This window comes from Pelobates fuscus, chromosome 5, assembly GCF_036172605.1.
Source record: "Pelobates fuscus isolate aPelFus1 chromosome 5, aPelFus1.pri, whole genome shotgun sequence".
Classification (NCBI taxonomy): Eukaryota; Metazoa; Chordata; class Amphibia; order Anura; family Pelobatidae; genus Pelobates; species Pelobates fuscus.
The window spans coordinates 344,812,921-344,834,026 of record NC_086321.1 but is presented as its reverse complement, the minus strand read 5'-3'; the positions used below and the strand labels follow the sequence as shown (position 1 = coordinate 344,834,026).

General features: G+C 40.0%; 1 protein-coding gene across 1 annotated transcript in view; it reads right to left on the bottom strand.

Moving 5' to 3' along the window:
- Nucleotides 1–1,083: 1,083 nt before the first annotated feature.
- The window catches only part of LOC134611686 (uncharacterized), a 161,402-nt gene continuing 141,379 nt past the window's right edge, over nt 1,084–21,106 (bottom strand). Inside the window, exons 5-8 of the mRNA XM_063455827.1 lie at nt 10,316–10,459; nt 4,867–5,000; nt 2,691–2,861; nt 1,084–1,630 (exon numbers count right to left, since the gene is read on the bottom strand). Coding sequence (XP_063311897.1) covers nt 1,502–1,630; nt 2,691–2,861; nt 4,867–5,000; nt 10,316–10,459 — 578 coding nt within the window. The 3' untranslated portion in view covers nt 1,084–1,501. The remainder of the gene's footprint in view (nt 1,631–2,690; nt 2,862–4,866; nt 5,001–10,315; nt 10,460–21,106) is intronic.

Genomic DNA, 21,106 nt, shown 5'->3' with positions numbered 1-21,106 from the left:
GATATGCTGCACTCCGTGCCGACACAAAAATAAAGAATTTTAAAAAAAAACATATCATATGTAAAAAAAATATAGGAATATATCATAAACTATCAAAATATTAACATATTATTTAAAAATGTTAAATCATTTTAAAAGTTTATCCAAAAAATATTAAATCAAGACCAATGTTACAGAACCCATTCCTCAATATCAGGGGCAAATGCAGCAATGTTCTTTGTTTTGTTTATATTATAGCAGAGAATTGTTGACTTTTTTTTTTTTTTATAATATATAATAGGCTATACACAAAGTAGCCTCATACGTACTGAAATTTCACAAAAACCAGGAACAGCTTTTCTTTTTTATAAATCTTAAAATGATGCTGTAAAAGTACACCATATAGTTTGATTATTTATTTTGTGTATTCTTTTTGAAATGTCAGTGTTTTAAAAACTTTGTGTAGAATGTAACAAGACCATTTATTGTTTCATCTCGTTTGTTAAACAGTAAACCATAAAGCATTAACAGCTGTAACATCAATGAACAAGATACAAATGACATTGCATCCAGATTGGCTTTTAGCTATCAATAATCCCCCTTTACCCCTGGACATCTTTAGGATTAACTTTTAGTATTTGAAGTAGCATACATATCTCACCATATGTTCTATGGTTTACAGAAATTAATGGGATATGCTCTGACTCAAAGACTAGAACATTAAGCTCCCAAATGGTGGAATATCTTCCTGATCTTTAGTGAACTCTCAGAAACTACTGCTTGCCTGTTCATATGCAGAAGATTTTTTTTCTTGTTTTTAATAGATATAATTATACTAATATAACATTCTGCAATACAAGTATAAAATGCATTAAAAGGATATATATACCAATATGTATATTGTTAGGTATTAGATTATACATTTGTCACAATGATAAATCATCTTTAGCAGTGAATAACTGACTTTCGAATATAATCAATAATTTATGACGGACTTGAATATAAAAACAGACTCACTCACACACATACATACAATAATACAATGGCTGAAGTGTATGGTAGTAGGGTAAAAAATGGGTCGCAAGAGAATACTGAGAACGGGCAGCAGCTGAAATAGCCTGCCCTTCGGTCGGTCCCCGCTCAGTTCTCAAGCTGTTTTTGCTCATGAAGTGTATGGTAGTAGGTTTTGAATTTTGTGGAAGTAGAGTATCTTCATAATACATTTTCATTTTAAACAGAGTGCCTATATCCATATTTATTCACTAGTTCCTTGGCGCAACGCAATGATGTCACGAATGTAATCACTATTTTATAGATCATAATGTTACCTATGCCTATGTACGATGAGTATCTAAAACATTTAAATAAATACATATTCTTTGTAGGTGGAATAATCTAGATTTCTGTAACATTTAAAATTATTATGCACTTGATGAAATTAAATCTCTTTTTGAACACTTAAAGTAATTATCTATACTGCTTATGGATCCATAGTTGTGTATGTGGATAAGAGAACGATGTACTAAAACTCGAGGGAGAAGATCTCATTGGCGATATCGGCATTCCCAGTGTGTTTCAGTGCATCCTGCAGAGTCTGAGACTGTCCCTGCTCACCCGCAGCATTCCTCCACATTAGCAGGAGATCCAGGATCTGGAAACAAAGTATGTTTCAAAATCAAACAAGCATGGACATGCACCCTTTGCTGCAAGATAATTTTCACTTGTATTCAGGGGCAGATGGTGAAATTTAAAGATGGTGGCACTGATCCCTGTCTTGTTGTGGTATGTCCTTTTCAACCATAAACCTATATACATGTATTTGGGAAACCACAACCACTTTAGTGAAGTCCAACCCCACCTGCTGATGCTGTTACCCAATGACAGTCATGTAGTTCAGAATCATATACCGAACAGAGTTTCTGGTGACAGGCACAGTATCAGACGGCCCTATGCAAAGCCAGTGCCTGTCTCCAGAAACCCTGTTAGAAAAAACATCTATAACCAGAAAATTTACATTTTTGTTTTTAAAAATGGCCCAAAATCCTGATAGGAATAGTTTTTTAGCCTCTCATGTGCATCTCCAGCCATCAACAAATGGGAGGGATGGTAATTGCAGATTTAATCATGATAGACAAAACATGTTTTTTCCAACACACAGTTATAAGTCCCTTACGCACCAGCCTGCCCTGATTTCAGTGGATACAACTTGCAAATTCTTACTTATTCCAGCATTTAAAGGATCTGTACAGAGTCATATACAGGTTATTTGGCACCTGGAGTGAAACTGTGGGTCGTTAACCACCCCCAAAATAATTGTACATTTTTTTTTGTGCAACCACCCTTACCCATTGTGTGTCTCCTGAACCCTTTTACCCCCATACATGTCTCTCCTAAATCCCCTTACCCACTTATTTGCTTTGTAACCCACTTACCCATTGTGTCTATTAACATCCCTTACACCTTATTTTCTAGTGGATCTCTCATACTCCAAGTGTGGTTTTATCACCCCATACACTGTAACCAATATTGTAGCAGGGCTGTGGCAGAAGACCTGCATGTTCCTCGGCTTGTTATTAGAGTTCCAATCAGCGTGCAGTTGGTGGCCAGAGAGATTTGGATAAGACTTAACGTGATATCCCCACCCTCTCCACTTACTGCACAGAGCTGAATAATTATGTTATAACAATGGCGATTTTGTGAATGTTATGCACCTGATCTTTAACTTCAGGATGAGCTTGTTCAAAGAATCTGCTGTCCTTTTCTAGAAAGCCTATGCGGTTGGCTAACATTTTCCAATCTCTCTTTCTTTTTACCATCAATGTAGCAACATTGTGGAGTTGGTCGTCGCGTACTCTCCCTCTTTCAGCCAACACCAAAGCAGTCTATGGCAGAAACAAAATTAGCAGAAATACAAACAAGTAATGTATATATGACTTGAAATAATGTGTTAATCTGAAAACAATAATCAAGAAACAATATTAAGATTTAAAGAGGCCTCATAAGCCATTACAGCCCACTGTACTGGTTATGATGTGAGGAGGACGGTGGCCCTGTTCCTCGGTAATGGGGCAAACCATTTTCCAATTGTTCTGCAATCTTACCTAGGTCCCTCCAAGCACAGAGGGTCCTCCATGTCCAGTGACGTGCTTCCTGCTTTTACAGAGCTGGCGATCCTGTCAACATTCATTGGCGGAGAGCGTCAGCTGATCACTCTTAGACAATAAATGACACATAATTCACATTAGCCAGCCAATGTCTTGTTTTGGCTGGCTAATGATGCAACAATGATGCTCCCGGAGGTGGAGTTACAGTTCTGACAGCATGCAAGTTAATCTCTGTATGTGTGCAATTTTATAGTGAAACGCTGCAAATACAGACTGCAGGCACCATGACCACTTCAAATCACTGACGTGATCATAGTGCTTGGAATAACCCTTTAGTTGCTTCTCAGTTGGTTACAGTTCTCAAAACTTCTCCTCAAAACAGTTCCTTAAAAGTTCTCAGAACGTTACAGCTCCTCAAAACTTCTTTATAGTAAAGATAAATATAACAGCTCACTTAATACTGCAGTATTTCTGACTGCATGCAACAAATTTGTCCCATGATGCTGCACATGCTCATTTAGCTTTGGCATCTGCTCCGAAACAAACTGTATAAGTGCATACATGCTCAGGCATCCTCTTATAATGCCATACGCGAGCAAATGCTCTCACGCATGGTTTCCCAGGGGCTATTCATTGTTCTAAAAACAGAGAAAGGTTCTACTATAATATTGCATTCATCTTTGCATTCATTTAATTGAAGTGCATATACACATTTAATGCGCGAGGGAGCTGAACAGGGAGAGCTCACAAATCAGCGTTCCCTCGCCGCCCGCCTGGAGCTCAGCTAGCCGCCCAAATGCCTGCACGTCTGCCTCACTCCCTGCCTAAGCAGGCTGGCCTGCAGCCCCACTGGACCCCAGGTAAAAAAAAATCCACCTAGCTCTTCCAAAGGTAGGGAGGCTGGGTGGATTTAAATTAAAATAAATCTGTGAGTGTTGGGGGATAATGTTAGTGAGTGTGTGTCTGTGAGTGTGTGTGCCAGTGTATCTGAGAGTGTGTGTTTGTCAGTCAAAGTGTGTGTTAGTCTTTGACAGGAAGAGGTGTGGCCTTCAAAGGAAGGGGTGAGGCAAATTTAAATTAGGGGGTACCCGAGTTCCATTGTGCCTAAGGCAGCACAGATCCAAAATACACCACTGTCTGCATGTCCTGCCCTCAGTGGTTGGCCTGTGGAATTGACAGGCAGCTTGGCAAGCATTTACGCCAGGCTGACCTATCAATTCTTCAGAACCCTCTTTGTGGGGAATCATGTTGCTTGCCTACCCTCTTCTACACCCACCCACTGGCGTCCCACTTACTGGGACGAGGAAGTTAGCAGGTATGCTTCTCTCCTAGTCCTGTGTAAACATAAGTAAGCTATATAAAATTAACAAGTATTTCATCATTTTGAGTCACATATTGTTTATATAAATATCTCACATGAAAAGACAGACAGTCCACTGCTTAAAAAATGGAGACGCCAGCTCCACATTCATAGAATGCAGACAGACAGCCACACAGGCTTGTCACATAGGGAAATTATTCCACTGAAATCATAGAAATTATTTGGCTCAAAAGATAAAAAAAATATTTCTATTATAATAAATTCCCTTTTAACCAAGCTTGTGTTCCTAGTTGTCGGTATACTATATACATATTCTATGAGTGTGGCAAACTGGGATTTCTACTTTTATGACAACATCTTACATAAAATCCTATTCGATGTCCAATACTTTGTTTCTCCTCGACATTTTACAAGTGTCGCATATTGTCATGCAGTTTCTGTGCTTTGCACTCTAAGTATTACCGGCACGGATGGAGAACTCTGGGTGTGGGAGGATTCCAAGTCAGGTGGTATTACTGGGAAGCTAAGTATTGACGCTATCGACGTCTGAGGCATTGCTTGAATCCATGACACAAACTGATCTTCATCAATGAACCCTGCGGAGGAACATAGATATAGGCTAATGAACTCGACAGAGAAATCTAAATGTATTCTTCCAGGTAAACGGCTACAAATAAAATGTATACATTAAACATCGACCAGTTTATTTTGGTTGTTCTTACCATTTTTCCAGCATTGTCCTCTTCCTATACTAGTGATTACCAATGTTCTCAGATATGTAATAATCACTGGTATTATGTTCAAGGAACACTGTACTCAATATAACAACTTCATGTGACTGAAGTTACAGTACCTACAGGAGTTCCTCCCATGTCCAAGCCTCTAAGTTGCAATATTTTAACAAGTAACAGTCCACTTTAAGAGCGCCCTCGTGGTCCCCCCAGTTCTTCTGGATGCCTCAGAACACCACAGCCAGTGCTCTGAGACATTAACTGGGCACTGGAACAACGAGGTCGCTTGTAAAGTGGTCTGTACCTAATATTGGTATAGACAATGAAGAACCCCCACATGACCATCCGGGATCCACTGGACCACAGGTAAAGCAGTTTAACATACATGTCAATCTTGTATTTTTTTTTGTATGTTATAATAGGTTAGAAGTGATCTCCAATAAACTCAGGTAACCACAAAATAATCTGCGTAAAAACCTGCCTATTTTACGCAAATGCAAGTGCAAATGCTTTTCTGCTAGCAATTGGGTGGCACATTTTCACACAACAAATTTTAAGTAACTAGGATGCAAAAAAACATTTTCTTCATGTGCAAAGAAACACCTTCCTGATGGTAATAGTATAACAGTAGAAATTGTACCACTTCTGCTTTTTTTTTTTTTTTTTTTGCAAATGGCACATCCTAGAATTGTGTCCTGAATATGAAAAGCTCTCTACTAAGCAACAGTAAAAAGTATAAAATGTAACATAATTTGAAAAAATAAAAGTATAACCCCCCTCCCCCAATCCCCACCCACTGGTTCAATAGCTTTATTTTAATTGCATTTTCAGATGTGCTGGAAAATAGAACAATTTACTTATTTTATAGTTATTTTAATGTTTTAAGACTATAGAAGTCTTGATGCCCAAAGCAGTGGAAGCTAGTTTAATAATAACTGCTGACAGCATCAATATTTCGATTTTCAGCAATATATCCGTAGAACAAGGAACTCTACAGCATTCGCATGTTTATTCCTTTTTGGGGGATTTATACTTTGCTTGATCTATTGTTTGGTGTAAAGGACCACTAATGTCACCCAGACCTTTATGGTGGGTGTGGTTGCTTTCCTAATGCTTCAGTGTTCCTGTAATGATGTTAAAAGTGTATACTCAGTACTGCCTAATTGATGATATATTTGCCAATGCTAAATGTTGTTTTGCATAGTACATAGTTTACATAGTATGTATCATGTGGGTTTTCCGCCCACCTCTCCCCTCACCACCCCACGGAACTCACTACATTTATAGATAGCACAAACTACCTGACTCTCCAAACACACTAATTATGTCTCTCAAACCCTCATCACCTGCTCAACGATCACACTCCCTACCTGCAACCCCTGACCCCTCTCATCGCTCATGTGACTTTAAGATCCCACCTCATCTAATTTTGCATAACTAAAAACCCTAATTTTCCTTCTTTATAATATAAACTCTTTTAATCTCCTTAGAGAATGCTCTCCGTTACATTCTTTACTTTCACTCTCACCTCTCTAATTAGCAATATCTCTTTATCCCTCTGCTCACCCTGTTGACACCATTTTCATTGCTCCCACTTTACTTCCCTCCCCTCTCTATTCATCCCATGCACTCTACTTATACCTTTCCAGCCTATCTCCACCAACCTTTTCTAAAACCTCTAAATACAAACTCTCTCCCAAAACCTTTAAATCCTACCCACCTTCTCTTACTTTCTATCCTTCTGCTTCTAGCAGCTGGTGATGTCTCTCCAAATCCCAGTCCCACCTCCGCTAACCCACCATGTGCTAACTCCAAGAATCACAATAATCTCATACCCATCTCATGTAACTTTTCCTTTAAATCCTCCTTCCTCTCTGCCCTCTGGAATGCACGCTCTGTTTGCAGTGTGACTAAATCCACTGCTGTTCACAACCTTTTTATTAACCTCTCGTTCCCTAGACTTACTAGCCATAACTAAAACATGGTTCTCTCCCTCTGACACCGCTACCCCTGCTTCTCTATCCTTTGGTGGTCATCAATTTTCCCACAACCCAAGACACTCTGAAAGCAAAGGTGGTAGTGTAGGGCTACTGCTCTCACCTCACTGTTCCTTCAAACCTTTACCCATCCTCCTTCCCTCTCTTTCTCATCATTTGAAATTCATTCAATTCGCCTTTCCAAACCCATCTCTGCTAACATTGCTGTTATCTATAGTCCCCCGGCTCCCCTCTCCTCTTCCTTGACCACTTTGCTGCTTGGCCTCCCTACTTCCTCTCCTCTAATATTCCATCCCGAATTCTTGGGGACTTCAACATTCCCATTAACCTTGTCCTCAGTAGCCTCAAAACTACTTTCAATGACCTCCTCCCTTGGGCTTTCACAGTGGACTAAGTCCCCCACCCATGTAGCAGGCAATACTGTTGATCTTATTTTCTCTCATCAATGTACAATCTCTAATCTCTGCAACACTTCCTCTCTCAGATCACCACCTCTTATCATTTGCTCTCAATAGCCCCTTACCCCATCATCCTCAACCTAACCCCCCTCAGCTAAGAAGAATCTGAAGAATCTGAATTATATTGACCTCCAGCAGCTATCAGCCCTGCAATTATGGGACGATCTCCCGCACACTTTCAGAACATCCCCAGGCCTAAAATCCTTTAAGAGATCTCTCTCTACATATCTCAAAACAGAATGCTCCTGTCATGGTTGATTATATATTTCCTACCTCTTCTATGTTTAATTTTGTAGATATTGTGTATTAATATTGTTTTTGAATTTTATTGTACCCTATTGTATCAATGCAATGTTTTGTGGACCCAGGACATACTTGAAAACGAGAGAAATCTCAATGTATCTTTTCTGGTAAAATATTTTCTAAATGAATTAATAACACTACACTCACCTCTGCCCTGGAGGCTGCAGCCCCGCTCCAAACATGCACATTGAGGAGAACATGCCCCCAACCGTGGCACACTAAATCAACACGCTACCTGCAGAGATGCTCCCGTTTTGCTGAACGCTGCTGGAGGAAGTCACACACCCAGTCGGACTTCCTCCACTACAAATTCATGTTGCATTCATACAGCACAGCCCTTGCCCTTGCCAAACAGTCAGACTTTTTCTCCCTCATTAGCTCATGCTCCCACAATCCCAGGCGTCTTTTTAATACATTTAACTCCCTTCTTTGCCCTGCTGTTGCCATCCCCCAAACTAACCTTACAGTCGATAGCTTTGCATGCTACTTTACCGACAAGATTGAACAGCTAAGGAAATAATTCTCACCACCTTGCCCCTCTATTTCTCAACCACATCTGGATCATGCATTTCCTACCCTTCAGACTTTCTCCCAGGCTACTGAACAAGAGGTGGCTGTGCTTCTCCTTTCCTCTCGCCCCACCACTTGCCTGCTTGATCCTGTCCCGTCTCACCTTATCAGCTCTCTCTCCACTTGTCTTGTGCCTTCCTTAACGCACATTTTCAATTGCTCTCTCTCTTCTGGTGTTGCCCCTGCTGCCCTTAAACATGCTACTGTAGGATCCATCTAAAAAAAAAAAACAGCTCTTGTCCCGTCCTCCCCTTCTAACTATCGTCCCATATCCCTGCTCCCTTTTTCCTCATAGCTTCTGGAAAGACTGGTCTTTATCTGTCTGACTTGTTTCCTCAATTCCAACTCTCTCCTTGACCCTCTGTCTGGTTTCCATCCCCTCCACTCTACTGAGACTGTTCTTACTATCAACCTAATCACAGCTAAATCCATACTAATTCTTCTTGAGCTCTCTGCTGCCTTTGACACTGTTGACCATGTTCTCCTTCTCTAAACTCTTCAATCAATCAGTCTCTGTGACATTGTCCTCTCTTGGTTTTCCTCCTATCACTCCCAACACTCATTCAGTGTCTCCTTTAATGATGATACCTCCTCCCCTCGTCCTGTCTCTGTTGGAGTCCCCCAAGGCTCTGTACTAGGTCTCCTTCTATTTTCTCTTTATACTGCCTCTCTTGGATCTCAAATGTATTACCTCATTTGGATTCCAATACCACCTGTACGCTGATGACACTCAGATATACCTCTCCACCCCGGACCTCTACCCTGCTGTCCTGCAACGTGTCACTGCTTGCCTTTCTTCCATCTCTGACTGGATGTCCTCCTGCTTTTTGAAACTCAATCTCTCTAATACTGAACTCCTTGTCTTTCCTCCTCCTAATACTGATCCTTCTCCTTCACTCTCCCTTCAAGTTAGTGGTACCCACATCAGTCCATCCTTGCAAGTATGCTGTCTTAGCATTATACTTGATTCTGGCCTCACATTTGAGCCTCACATTCAGTCCTTTACCAAATCCTGTCGATTCCACCTTAAAAACATAGCCCTCATCCGCCACTTTTTAACGCAAAATGCTACTAAGGATCTTGTCCATGCTCTTGAAATCTCTTGCATGGATTATTGTTAATCTATCCTAATAGGCCTCCCCACAGGTTGTATTGCCCCGCTACAGTCTGTAATGAATGTCAGTCCTTACATTGGCTTCCTGTATCCAATAGGAGTCACTTCAAGGTACTAATCCACACCTATAAAGCATTAACCAATTCTAGCCCCTCCTATATCTCTTCACTGATCCGCAGGTATGCCCCTTTTCGGTCTCTCCGCTCTGCCCGTGACCTTCTCCTGTCTTGCCGAACTTCTTGCGGGTCGCTCCTTGCCTTTAGAATAGCCTGCCTACGACCATCAAGTTCTCCCCTAGTCTCCAATCATTTAAAAAGTGCCTCAAAACCCATCTCTTTAGGAAAACTTATGGCCTCCCAGAGTAACCTCTACGTCACGTACCTGTCCCTTGCTCTCTCCTAAAGGGTAGCACTCTACTCTCTTTTTTTCTGTTTGATTTCTACCTCCTGTCCTCATGTGTTTTACGCCCCACCTCCTATAGACTGTAAGCTTATTGAGCAGGGCCCTCTTCAACCTATTGTTCCTGTAAGATTTTTTGATTGTCTCATTTATTGTTAAATCTCCCCCTTTGATAATATTGTAAAATGCTACAGAATATGCTGGCGTTATATAAATACCTAATAATGATAATTTTAATAACTTATTCTTGGCTGATTCACCAGATATTGGGAACATATGCATTATCTTTTGCTCTACAAACATTGCAAGTTAAATATGTTGCCGTAGCCAACTTCTCACCTCTGTCTGCGTCATCCATTTCCGAAATCACAAGTCTGGAGAGACCAGCAATCTTTTCTGGGGTTTCTTTAGGGTACACATGACGGAGCAAGCTTTGCATGGTTTCTGTAGTTAGTGTGCTTGATGTTAAAGTCTGGTAAAGTCCTAAAGACATGTTAAAGAATGTTAGCATATTTATATTTACTCAATATCTTAGAACCTTAAATATTTCTATTTAACAGGATTTTTATTGGTATGTATCTGGACATATTTAAAGAATAGTTTTTGGGAAAAGTACTGAATGGGATACAGTCACCATCACCACAGGAACCAATAGAACTGTATCGGTTATAGTTCTATGTGTGGAAGTATTAGATGACAGTTACTATGACTGAATTATAAACCTGTGCATAGTTATTCTGCAATAATTTTTCTCTCTCTTTTTTTAACATTTTTTTTATTTTTTTCTTACTTTTGCATAAACAATTTAGCTAAGGGTTAGCAAACTGCAACTTTTTATCTGATGAGAATTGAAATTCTCACAATGGAATCTTATTTAGAGTAAGAATCTATAGCAACCACTAGATGGCAATAACATGCCAGTAAGAATTCTAAGATAAAATATATGGAGCTATCTTTTTGGGAATTAAATACAAGTCAGTCAAAATCCGTGTTTGTTGGCAGAAACATTTAAAATGTTGACATTTATAAAACAGATCATTCACCCTATTCTCTGAAATAGCTGGAGTCACTAAAGTTGAAGGTGCAATTTTATCCAAACAGAAGGAAACAAAGTGATGCTCAAATATCCTGAATCATGCCTTGTATGTTACTGGGGAAACGTTTTAACCGTAGTTTATCTTGGAGTTTAAAAAGATACGTGAGATGTAAAACAAACTTCCAACGTTACCTGGTTTGATTATTATTTCCAACTTCGTAATTGTTTGCTAAATGTAAGTCAGTTTTCAATAGCCCTTTATAGAACAGGACAACAAACAAACAAAAAACACAAAAAACTAAAAAAATCGTGTCACAACTCTCGACTGTAAAGGTTGCACTTGGATTCACATGAGTTTTTTCAACCTACATGACTATGAATATTTTCTATCTACGTGTGATGAAACAGTTCCATTTTAGTTTGCTAAGCTTTCGTCTGCTGATTGTCCTTTATCTCCTGGCTCATTTGTCCCCTTTTTTTTAACTGTATGCTGTCTAGGGTGTGTTTTATACCAGCAGCACTGAGGATACAGGACCGAGACATATTTGCAGGTGTTTTGTGAATCGTATGTAAAATATCAACAGAGATGACAAGTTAGGGTCCTCCATTTCTTCCTGTCACTTGTAAGACGTAATGCTCTGCTGGAAGACATTACGTCTCCAGATGTTGCTGAACTTTATAGATATTTCCGATTAATCTAACATAGGTTTTTGATTTTTTTTTAGCTTATTTAGACCTAAGAGGCGGACAATTCATAGGACTCATCACAAAAGAGACGGTATTATGATATCTTTATAGTTTTCTCTGTTTCAGAGATGATCGCCTACACTCTAAGTCTTCCATGACAGCAGGCCATTCCAGGCTTTGAACTGATTTATTATTTAATGTTTTTTCCAGTGTATTTCCCGAGATACTATTTGACCTAGGAATCTTAAGGATGCAAGTCATATCCAACATCACCCTTGTGCTTGTATACCATATCAGGGACTAAAAAGCAAAAGCATAAATAAAGTATAAGTCTGTGTACACGGCATATATACACAGGTCCATGATTCAAAAACGATCCTTGCGATCTGGTTGACCTAGAATCCAACATAGGAATTGTAAGAAAATAAAGTGGCAAAGTGTAAAACATAAAATATCAACATAAAGAAGTCTAGACGCTACTAATAGTAGTGTGTTCATTCTTACAACAGAGGAAACAAAATATATTAAACAGGGGAAAGTGCCAGAAACACAATAAATGTGGGGCCATAGAGGGTTAAGGGAGGATATAAGAGCTAACCCCAATATTAACCCCTTAAGGACCAAACTTCTGGAATAAAAGGGAATCATGACGTGTCACACACGTCATGTGTCCTTAAGGGGTTAAAGGACCATGTATAAAACCAGTGAAATAAGCCCATGTGAACACATGGGGAAAGAAAGTCTCAAAGAAACAAACAATGCAAATGCAAGACAGCTAGGCATGAGGCGGAAGCGTCTGTTTAAAGATCAATAGTCCTAAACATATGAGTGTAATAGTGATAATGAGGGTGTCAAAAGTATAAGGATCAAGAACAAGGAGAATGAATAACAAAAAACAAAACAAAAACAAACACAACATATATAAAATAAGGTCATACACTAAATGTGTAATAATAGATTACTAGAAATCAAAAACAAAAGTTTATCCTATCCATAAGTGCCATCATGTAGAATAATGATTATACAGTAATAGCCAATGTCTAAGATGTGAATCCAAAATTTCTCTCTTTTGAGTAGTACCTTCTTTCTATCACCCCCTGTATGTAAAACGTCAACAGAATCAATTATCTGGAAGGAAATTTGAGAAATGGAGTGACCACAGCAAATAAAATGTTCAGGTAATGGTAAAGGTAAGTTAAGTTTCTTCATGCGAATGGTAGATTTGTGGTGGTTAAGGCGATCCTTCATGTGCATGGTTTTCTCACCTACATAAATGAGACCACACGAACATTGCAATAGGTAGATCACATAACTAGAGCTACATGTTTAATAGTTTCTGATTTTGTAGGTATTGTCTGATCTGGGATATGTAAATGTATCACCTCTGATGATGTTGTTACATGCGTTACAATTGAGAAACGGGTATGCCCAAAATATAGGATTACCCACAAATCTTGTGTGCTACGTTAACTGAAGGCTCAATGTCTGCCTTCAAAAGGGAGTCCAGAAGGTTGTAAACACATAGTAGGGCAGGTTCTGTTCAGGATATACCAATGTTTAGCAGAATGTGTGCACATGTTAAGTTAAAACAAAGGGCATTCTAATGCATTGTGATCTAGTTTTTCTAGTTTGAAATATGTCAGCTCTCTTAAGGGCAGAAACATGGTTAATTTCTTTACTGAGTAAATAGGGACAAATTTGTCACCCATTTTGTCTTATATAGACTGTAGTGCGGTAGGAGGATCCGAGATCTTCCTATGTACTCACATAAACTGACTTCTGGGAAGTGATCATATAGTCTTGTAAGGATGGAAGCTAGTGAATGTTCCAGTCAGTGGGTTTCGTGTACATGTCAGTACTCAACCTATCATCGTCTTTGTATATAGACAAGTCATGAAAGTTAAAGGACCACTATAGTCACCCAGACCCCTTCAGCGAAATGCCTTTTGTCACTGGAGTTTTAGGTGACAAGCTGCCCTTTGCCCCTGGCTGTTGGAGGAGCCTGATTGCCCGCCTCCTTCCTCATGACTACGGCCCCGGGGAGATTTTGCCCTTTAAAAACATTATTTGGCCATATCGGATTTTATTTCACTACTTATGGCCCTTTAAGAACTGTAGGGAAGGATTGGCACTTTATATGGCACTTCATATGCAGCCGAAGTGCCGAAGTAGTTGAAGTGGCCGCCATTCGATAAACGAACACGTGGTGGCGGCCATTTTAATTTAGTCGAACGCGGTCAGCGGTGTGTGCCCCTGAATCCATGGAACTAAAATCGGCTACACATTTGCACGAACACCGCTGACCCTGACCTTCTCCTCCACTTTGATGCTTTGGCTAAAGTCGAAGTGCGTTCGACAATTCGAACGCCATGTTACACTGTGCTATTTGCACGAACGGGGCCTGTTCGTGCATTCGAATGGGACTTAGTCGTTTTTTCTATGTGAACTGACTTTAACATTGGAAATAGACCGGCCGCACAGCCGAACTCTGTGGAACTGTTTTGGGCAGGAAATCCTGCGTGCGGTCGGTCAAAAGAGGCTTTCCCAAAACTTTAACCCGATGGCAAATTTACTTTGTTTGTGGGATCTGAGCGCTGTTCACCGCTCAGATCTGAGCTATCCGAGCTATCTGGGGATAGGTTAAATGTGGGGGTTTTGTGTAATATAATGAGAATTATGTATTTTTATGTACTTTTACGTATTTTTGCTGTTAGTGTAAAATGTAGATATTTTCTTTACCTGGAGATAATTGAATTTACTGCAGTGCCTTAAGCCAATTATCTCCAGGATGGAGAGGAGGGATTTCATTGTGTATGTGGGAGTGTTATTATGTTAATTAGTGTTCCCATTGGTTTGTGTCCCTTTTGTCACCGTTTACCAGCAGGTCCAGGGGGCGTGCCTCTGGCCTGAAAACTTGTATATAAGGAGTAATAAACGCTCATTGGAGTCAGATCATCTTGTACCTTCATGACGTTTCGGCTCATGTTTGGGGGATTGGAGAACTACACTCTGGGGATTGATATAATCACTCCCCAGGGTATAATCACTAAGCTCTGCAAAGAGCTTGTTCCTGTTCCTGCTCTCTGGAATTCCAAGAGGTCGAACTACTGGAAGCTGTACCCTGGTCCACAGTGGGTGGAGACCGCAAGACCCCAACCAAGCTGCGGCAGTTCGTAGGAGTCTACAGTGGTTATGGTGTCTGGCGGAGTGCTTGGAGTCCTCGGGAAGCACTAGGAGCATCCATCAACGGAAGGTACCCGGTCGGGGTGCAAGCGGTTCCGTTACAGGGATATACAAACTACGTCTCAGAATGATTCATATACATGTTGACATAGGATGGGGCACATTCGACCCCATCACAGTACCTTTGATTTGTCTATACGTGGTGTCCCTAAACAAAAAAAGTACAATAGCAACAGAAGGTCAATAGCCTCACTGTCTAAAGATGACTGAGACAGTACCTGCTCTACTGCTGTGATACCACCACTATGGAGATGGAGGTATAAAGACTAGACTCATCACATGTAAACAGAATTCAATTTGGAGAAATGCAAACATCAGCAAGTACATCACCACTATCCAAGTTAAATGAGTGACATTTTTTGACAAACGGTTGTAAGATCTTGTCCAAAAAGATGTTGTAGCACACAATCAGTGCCAGACACGATAAGGCGGCCTGGTGATTGAAGCAACCTTTTGTGTATCTTAGGTAATGTATAAAATACTGGCATCACAGGAATTTGTTTGATGAGGTAACGTTTCAGTTCATCTGTGACAGACCGCCTGGCAACCCCAATTGGGTGCCTCCGCTAATTGCTGCTTCCTATCTGTCGCGGAGTACTATAAGCACCGCACCAGACACCACAAGCACCGTAGCCCCTTAGCCGCGGCAGCTTGGCTGGGGTCTCGCCGTCCCTTCTCACCCTGGACCAAACTCCTGGATCCAGCTTCCAGTGAGAAGACCTCTCCTCCAAGAGAGTATAGCAGGTATATAGCAATCCAAAGAACAATCCCAAGAGCAGGGATTATAGCTGGTATAGCTTTCCCTACAAGCTAGAGACGAGGCTCTGTGTTGAGGGTAAACTGGAACTCGTTTATTGGCAGCCACAACTGGTACGCAGGTCCCCATGCAGGGGCACTCCCCTGGACAAGAGAGTAGACTAGAGTAAAAACATACACACAATTACATTGGCTCTTACGTCCAGGACACTCCCACATAAAAAAAGATAATCCCTCCTCTGTACCTGGGAGATAATTGAGTCAGGAACTGTACTAAACTCCATTATCTCCAGGTACAGAAAACATACATTTTTACAAAACCCCCAAAATACCTTTAAACACAAAAAACCCACACACAAAATTACATCCCCTGACAGCCCCGATCTGAGTGACCAACATATCCAAAAATCACCCAGATTGGTTCAGGGGTTCATGAATTTCCTGGAAGTCATAATTTGACTGACAGCACACATGGTTTAAAAACCGAACAAACTACCGAACATAGTTAATTTTCTTACCCTGGAGCTTATTCACCTTGTTTGTGGTAACAATTTTACTGAACAGTGCCCTTCTAAGTGGTGTAGAACCGAATGCAGGCGATCCTGGAAGTCCAGCAGTGTTCCGGAGTTTCAGTGTCCGAAAACAGCTCCATGAACTCGACGACCAAACACCGCTGCCTGCATTCGCGAGAACAATATGGCCACCACCTCGTGGTCGTTCATGCGAACAACGGCCACCCAAACAGACAATTAGAACACTGCGGTTAAAATCGTTGCAAGGTGTTAATAGGGCTTAACAAGCTCCCGGGTGGTCTGTGGTTCGTGTGGCTGTTCTGTTCCCAAACCAAATATAAAATCCCACGAACCAAGTTTGTTCTTAAAGAGACCATAGTCTTTTGGCAGGAAGCTGGCAAGCAGGCCCCTCCAAGAACACGTGGCGGATGCATTTCTGCCACATCATCATCAGTCACATTTTCTATTATGTGCATCAGTAAGCAGACGTTCAACATCATGAATCAGTTTAGGTAGATGATATCAAATTTCTCATAAGTGAAACATCACTCAATTGTCTATGAATTTCTCTGACTCTCTGACATAGTTCACTTTATTCCATTTTTCCTATCTCTTTCTTAAACACTCTTCTTCTTCACTGTCCCTTATCTTTTTTTATATATATATCTCGGTATTAGGCTTCATATCCATGATTTCTGAAATACTCCAATAAAAGAAAATAAAACAGCATGCTTTGCCACTAAAACATTAGAAGTGTTGGCATTGGCATTTGTGACATTTTCTCCAATATCTGAATAAAGTGTAGGTGAATACAAACATGAGGGCACAAACTGCCATCAGTTGTATTGTCATTATCTACAGTAGCTTTTATTAACATACAATCTAACATCAAAAGCACATTTTATCATTGGCAACATAAGGAATAGGTGCCATTGTCTAGTTTTAAAGGAACACAATAGTGTCAGGAACGCAAACATGCATTCCTGATACTATAGTGTTAAACTAATTATTTAGGTCCCCGGCCCCCTTGCATGGCATGAGAACAGTGATTTTATTTCTCCCACACCGTGCTGGTCTCACCGCGGTTGGCACCACCTCCATGGCGGAGATCATCAAACTTGATGATCTTAGCCAATCCAATGCTTTTCCATAGGAAAGCTTACGGAGGCTATTGCACATGCGCGGCACAACGTCACGCTGTGCCAATAAGCAACTGCTTGTGGAGATGCATTGAATCAAAGCATCTTTATGGGGAACATTCAGTGCCTCTATGCAGGGTGTGGACATGCTTACACTGAACTCCTTGCAGGGCCAGAATATAGACACCAGAACAACTACATTAAGGTGACTATAGTGTCCCTTTAATGTTCTGCCGGTATATACAATTGAAATATTTTTATATTCTTATATGTTCAATCTTAGCCTGCCTTGATCACAGCAATAAAACTGAGACATCTAATAAATTAGCCAAGACAACATCAGCTGCAATTTATTTTTCTCTCAGGATACCAGAAGAACACTTAACAGAAGTAAAGCGTATCAAAGAACATTCCAGATAATTAAGTAATTATTATTTAAGTCTTTCATATAAATTTTCCTTAAGCAAGTTTTCACTGTTTCTTGGTACAGAACTTAATTTACAAAACTGGACAACAAGCTATTTGTCTGTAGGCATTTTGGGCATGATATTTCTATTTTTCGTTTTAAAATGAGTTAGGGGAATCAAAATTATGATCCATTATTCATACGGACTTTGATGGAATTGCAGATGGCAAAGAAGATTGTTTTATGTAATTGACTTGTTTGTATGCAGGAACTAAAATAAAAGGACATACGGGTAATTTATTGATTCATATGGATTAGTAAATTACTGCACAGCTTGGGTGTAAGGAATCAAGAACGTACAGGTGGAAACTTGACCCAATAACAGATTGAGTTTACCATATGAACAGCAGGAACTAGTTATGGTGGCTCATTTTAACCCTTAAGATGTCATCATGCTCTCAGCTCTATAAGTCTATCTGGACATTTCCTGGCTTACAACCTCAGCTGTCAGATGTTCTTCTTATCCTAATTTGAAAATTCTACATGACTTATGATGTGTAATCACAGAGTTCCTTAAGGCATTATAAAACTTGGAAAAAGCTCAGCACTTGTTTACAGCACAGGCTTCTTTTAACCACGTTGTGTCTCGGTATTCATTGAAGGGATAGCTAAGGCCTCTGTTGCCTTGAGACAATGCAATATCTGGAGGTGGAATAATATTTTAAGTAGACATTCATACAACTCAGTCACATTTCTGTCAGTTTAAATATAGATAAAGTAAGTATAATGACTTTATTAACTGGACAGTGCACTCCTAAAACATCTAAATAAAATCAGATTTGACAACTGCATATGTATAAATTGTATCTATGTGCATGTTTCTATGTGTAATGTATTGTGTTTGCGCTTGTGAAGTATAGTGAGTGTGTGCATCTGTGCACGTTAAAGGTGTTGCAGGGTTAAATATATTGTTAGACAAGCTTAGGGCACAGAGGGGTTATGGTTATAGAGGGGTGAATGTCAGAATTAGATTACATATGGTGTTTAGTTTTGCGAAGATTAATATTTTGAGAGGGGTTAAAGTTGGAGTAGAGGGGCTGTTTAAGATTGAGTTTAGGGTTAGTGTGTGGTTAAATTTAGCATTAGGGTACAGGGAATGTTTTAGGATCACTGAGGTTAGGGCTAAAGTTGGGTTAAATTTAATATTGGGGTACATTAGATATTTAGGGGTTAGGAGTTAAACATATGATATAAACATAGGATGACGGTAAAGGGTTTAATTTCAGGTTGAGGGTTTGAGTGCTGGAGTTTGAAGGGTTATTTGCAAAGTACTCACCTTCCTATGTCTTCTGATGAATAGTCAGAATGATGATATTGGAGTTGCAGGAGCTGTTATACAGTGTGCATCACTCAGAGCTCCCCCTGCTTCTCCAGCAAGGCATTTCCCGTGTGAGAGGCTACTGGTGGGCAGATAGGAAGTGATCCAGCCACACATTCAGAGAGTGGAGCAGTTGGGACAGCACTGAGTGTACACCCTCTATAACTGTTCCTGCAGCTCAGCTATTAGGGCTGACTGGAGTACAGAGGATACTGGGCAAGACCCCTGATACTTTTCTTTCCACAACCTATTTAATCTCAAAAAAGGCACGTTATAGGCACTGAAAACAGACACCTCTTAGTGGCCAGGCACTTGTATGTAGGTATCTACTCTATCCAGCCCTGAGCAGCAGAGAGAGGGAGCCCACCTGAAGAGATTGCGATGATGGGGAGTGGCTAAAGAGTCACTCACCCAACACACCAGCACCAGACAGAGGTGGGCCACTGGGTGTCACCGCCTCTGATGGTGTTACCCGGTGCGGTTTAAACCCATTTAGTGATGCCACTAACTGTAAAATAGAGGCATTCTAGCGTATGTTAGATTCCTTGTTGTGTTATCTGGTTCCTTAGTGGTTGGAATATTAAAGCATTCACTTTGTTTTTACCAATTGTGTTGCTTATACTTGTAGACATTTTGCTGAAACAATGAATATTGGAGACAAGGAAAAATATATTTTGTAGTTTTTTCTGGATAAATGTATCCATATTCGTAGATAAAGCGATGATTATTCCACTTAGTATAACTAGTAATTGTAAACATCTTTATCTTTGTGCATACACTAGTCTATATAATTTTCTTAAATTGAATTGAGAGAAAGACAGGCTTAGGAATCGTAGGTGTAGGAAGCTGGGTGGGAGGGGCGGGGGAGGAGATGAACACCCTGGAAAATCTAGAGGGGGAAATGAAAGGGTTAAAGGAACACTATAGTCACCTAAATTACTTTAGCTAAATAAAGCAGTTTTAGTGTATATATCATTCCCCTGCAATTTCACTGCACAATTCACTGTCATTTAGGAGTTAAATCACTTTGTTTCTGTTTATGCAGCCCTAGCCACACCTCCCCTGGCTATGATTGACAGAGCCTGCATGAAAAAAAAACTGGTTTCACTTTCAAACAGATGCAATTTACCTTAAATAATTGTATCTCAATCTCTAAATTGAACTTTAATCACATACAGGAGGCTCTTGCAGGGTCTAGCAAGCTATTAACATAGCAAGGGATAAGAAAATCTTAATTAAACAGAACTTGCAATAAAGAAAGCCTAAATAGGGCTCTCTTTACAGGAAGTGTTTATGGAAGGCTGTGAAGTCACATGCAGGGAGGTGTGACTAGGGTTCATAAACAAAGGGATTTAACTCCTAAATGACAGAGGATTGAGCAGTGAGGCTGCAGGGGCATGTTCTATACACCAAAACTGCTTCATTAAGCTAAAGTTGTTCAGGTGACTATAGTGTCCCTTTAGGGTCCCCCAGACACGACTGAAGCTTTTAGAATCATATGTTTTACTCTTTAAGAAAGATGAGGAAACATATTTTAAAATTGTTATCTGCTTCATCTTCCTTTTACCGCAATTACAACAATTTCAACAAGAATATAAGTGGAAATTACTAGATAGCTGATTTGTTTTACAAGAAATTTTATATTTTTTATATTAAAAGGTGAGAACGTATTTAGGTAAATATTCCATTCCACTAATAGCCTCCCAAAGTATTGGTATCATATTAGTTAGAAAAAAAAAACTGCATGGTTAAACGTATGGGGAGCATATTTGTTATAAAAGGCTGCCCCCCACAGATTTTCTTTAGTTGCTACACCAAGGTGTGAATTTTGGATTTTAGTCAAAAGTTCACAAGAAAACCAGAGATAAACAGTTCAAATTAGTTTTACAAGATAACGAGAAAAATGTGGGTTTAAACTAGATGAACTTACTAAACATAAATGCATGAAAGATCCCTGTGCATATACAATTTAA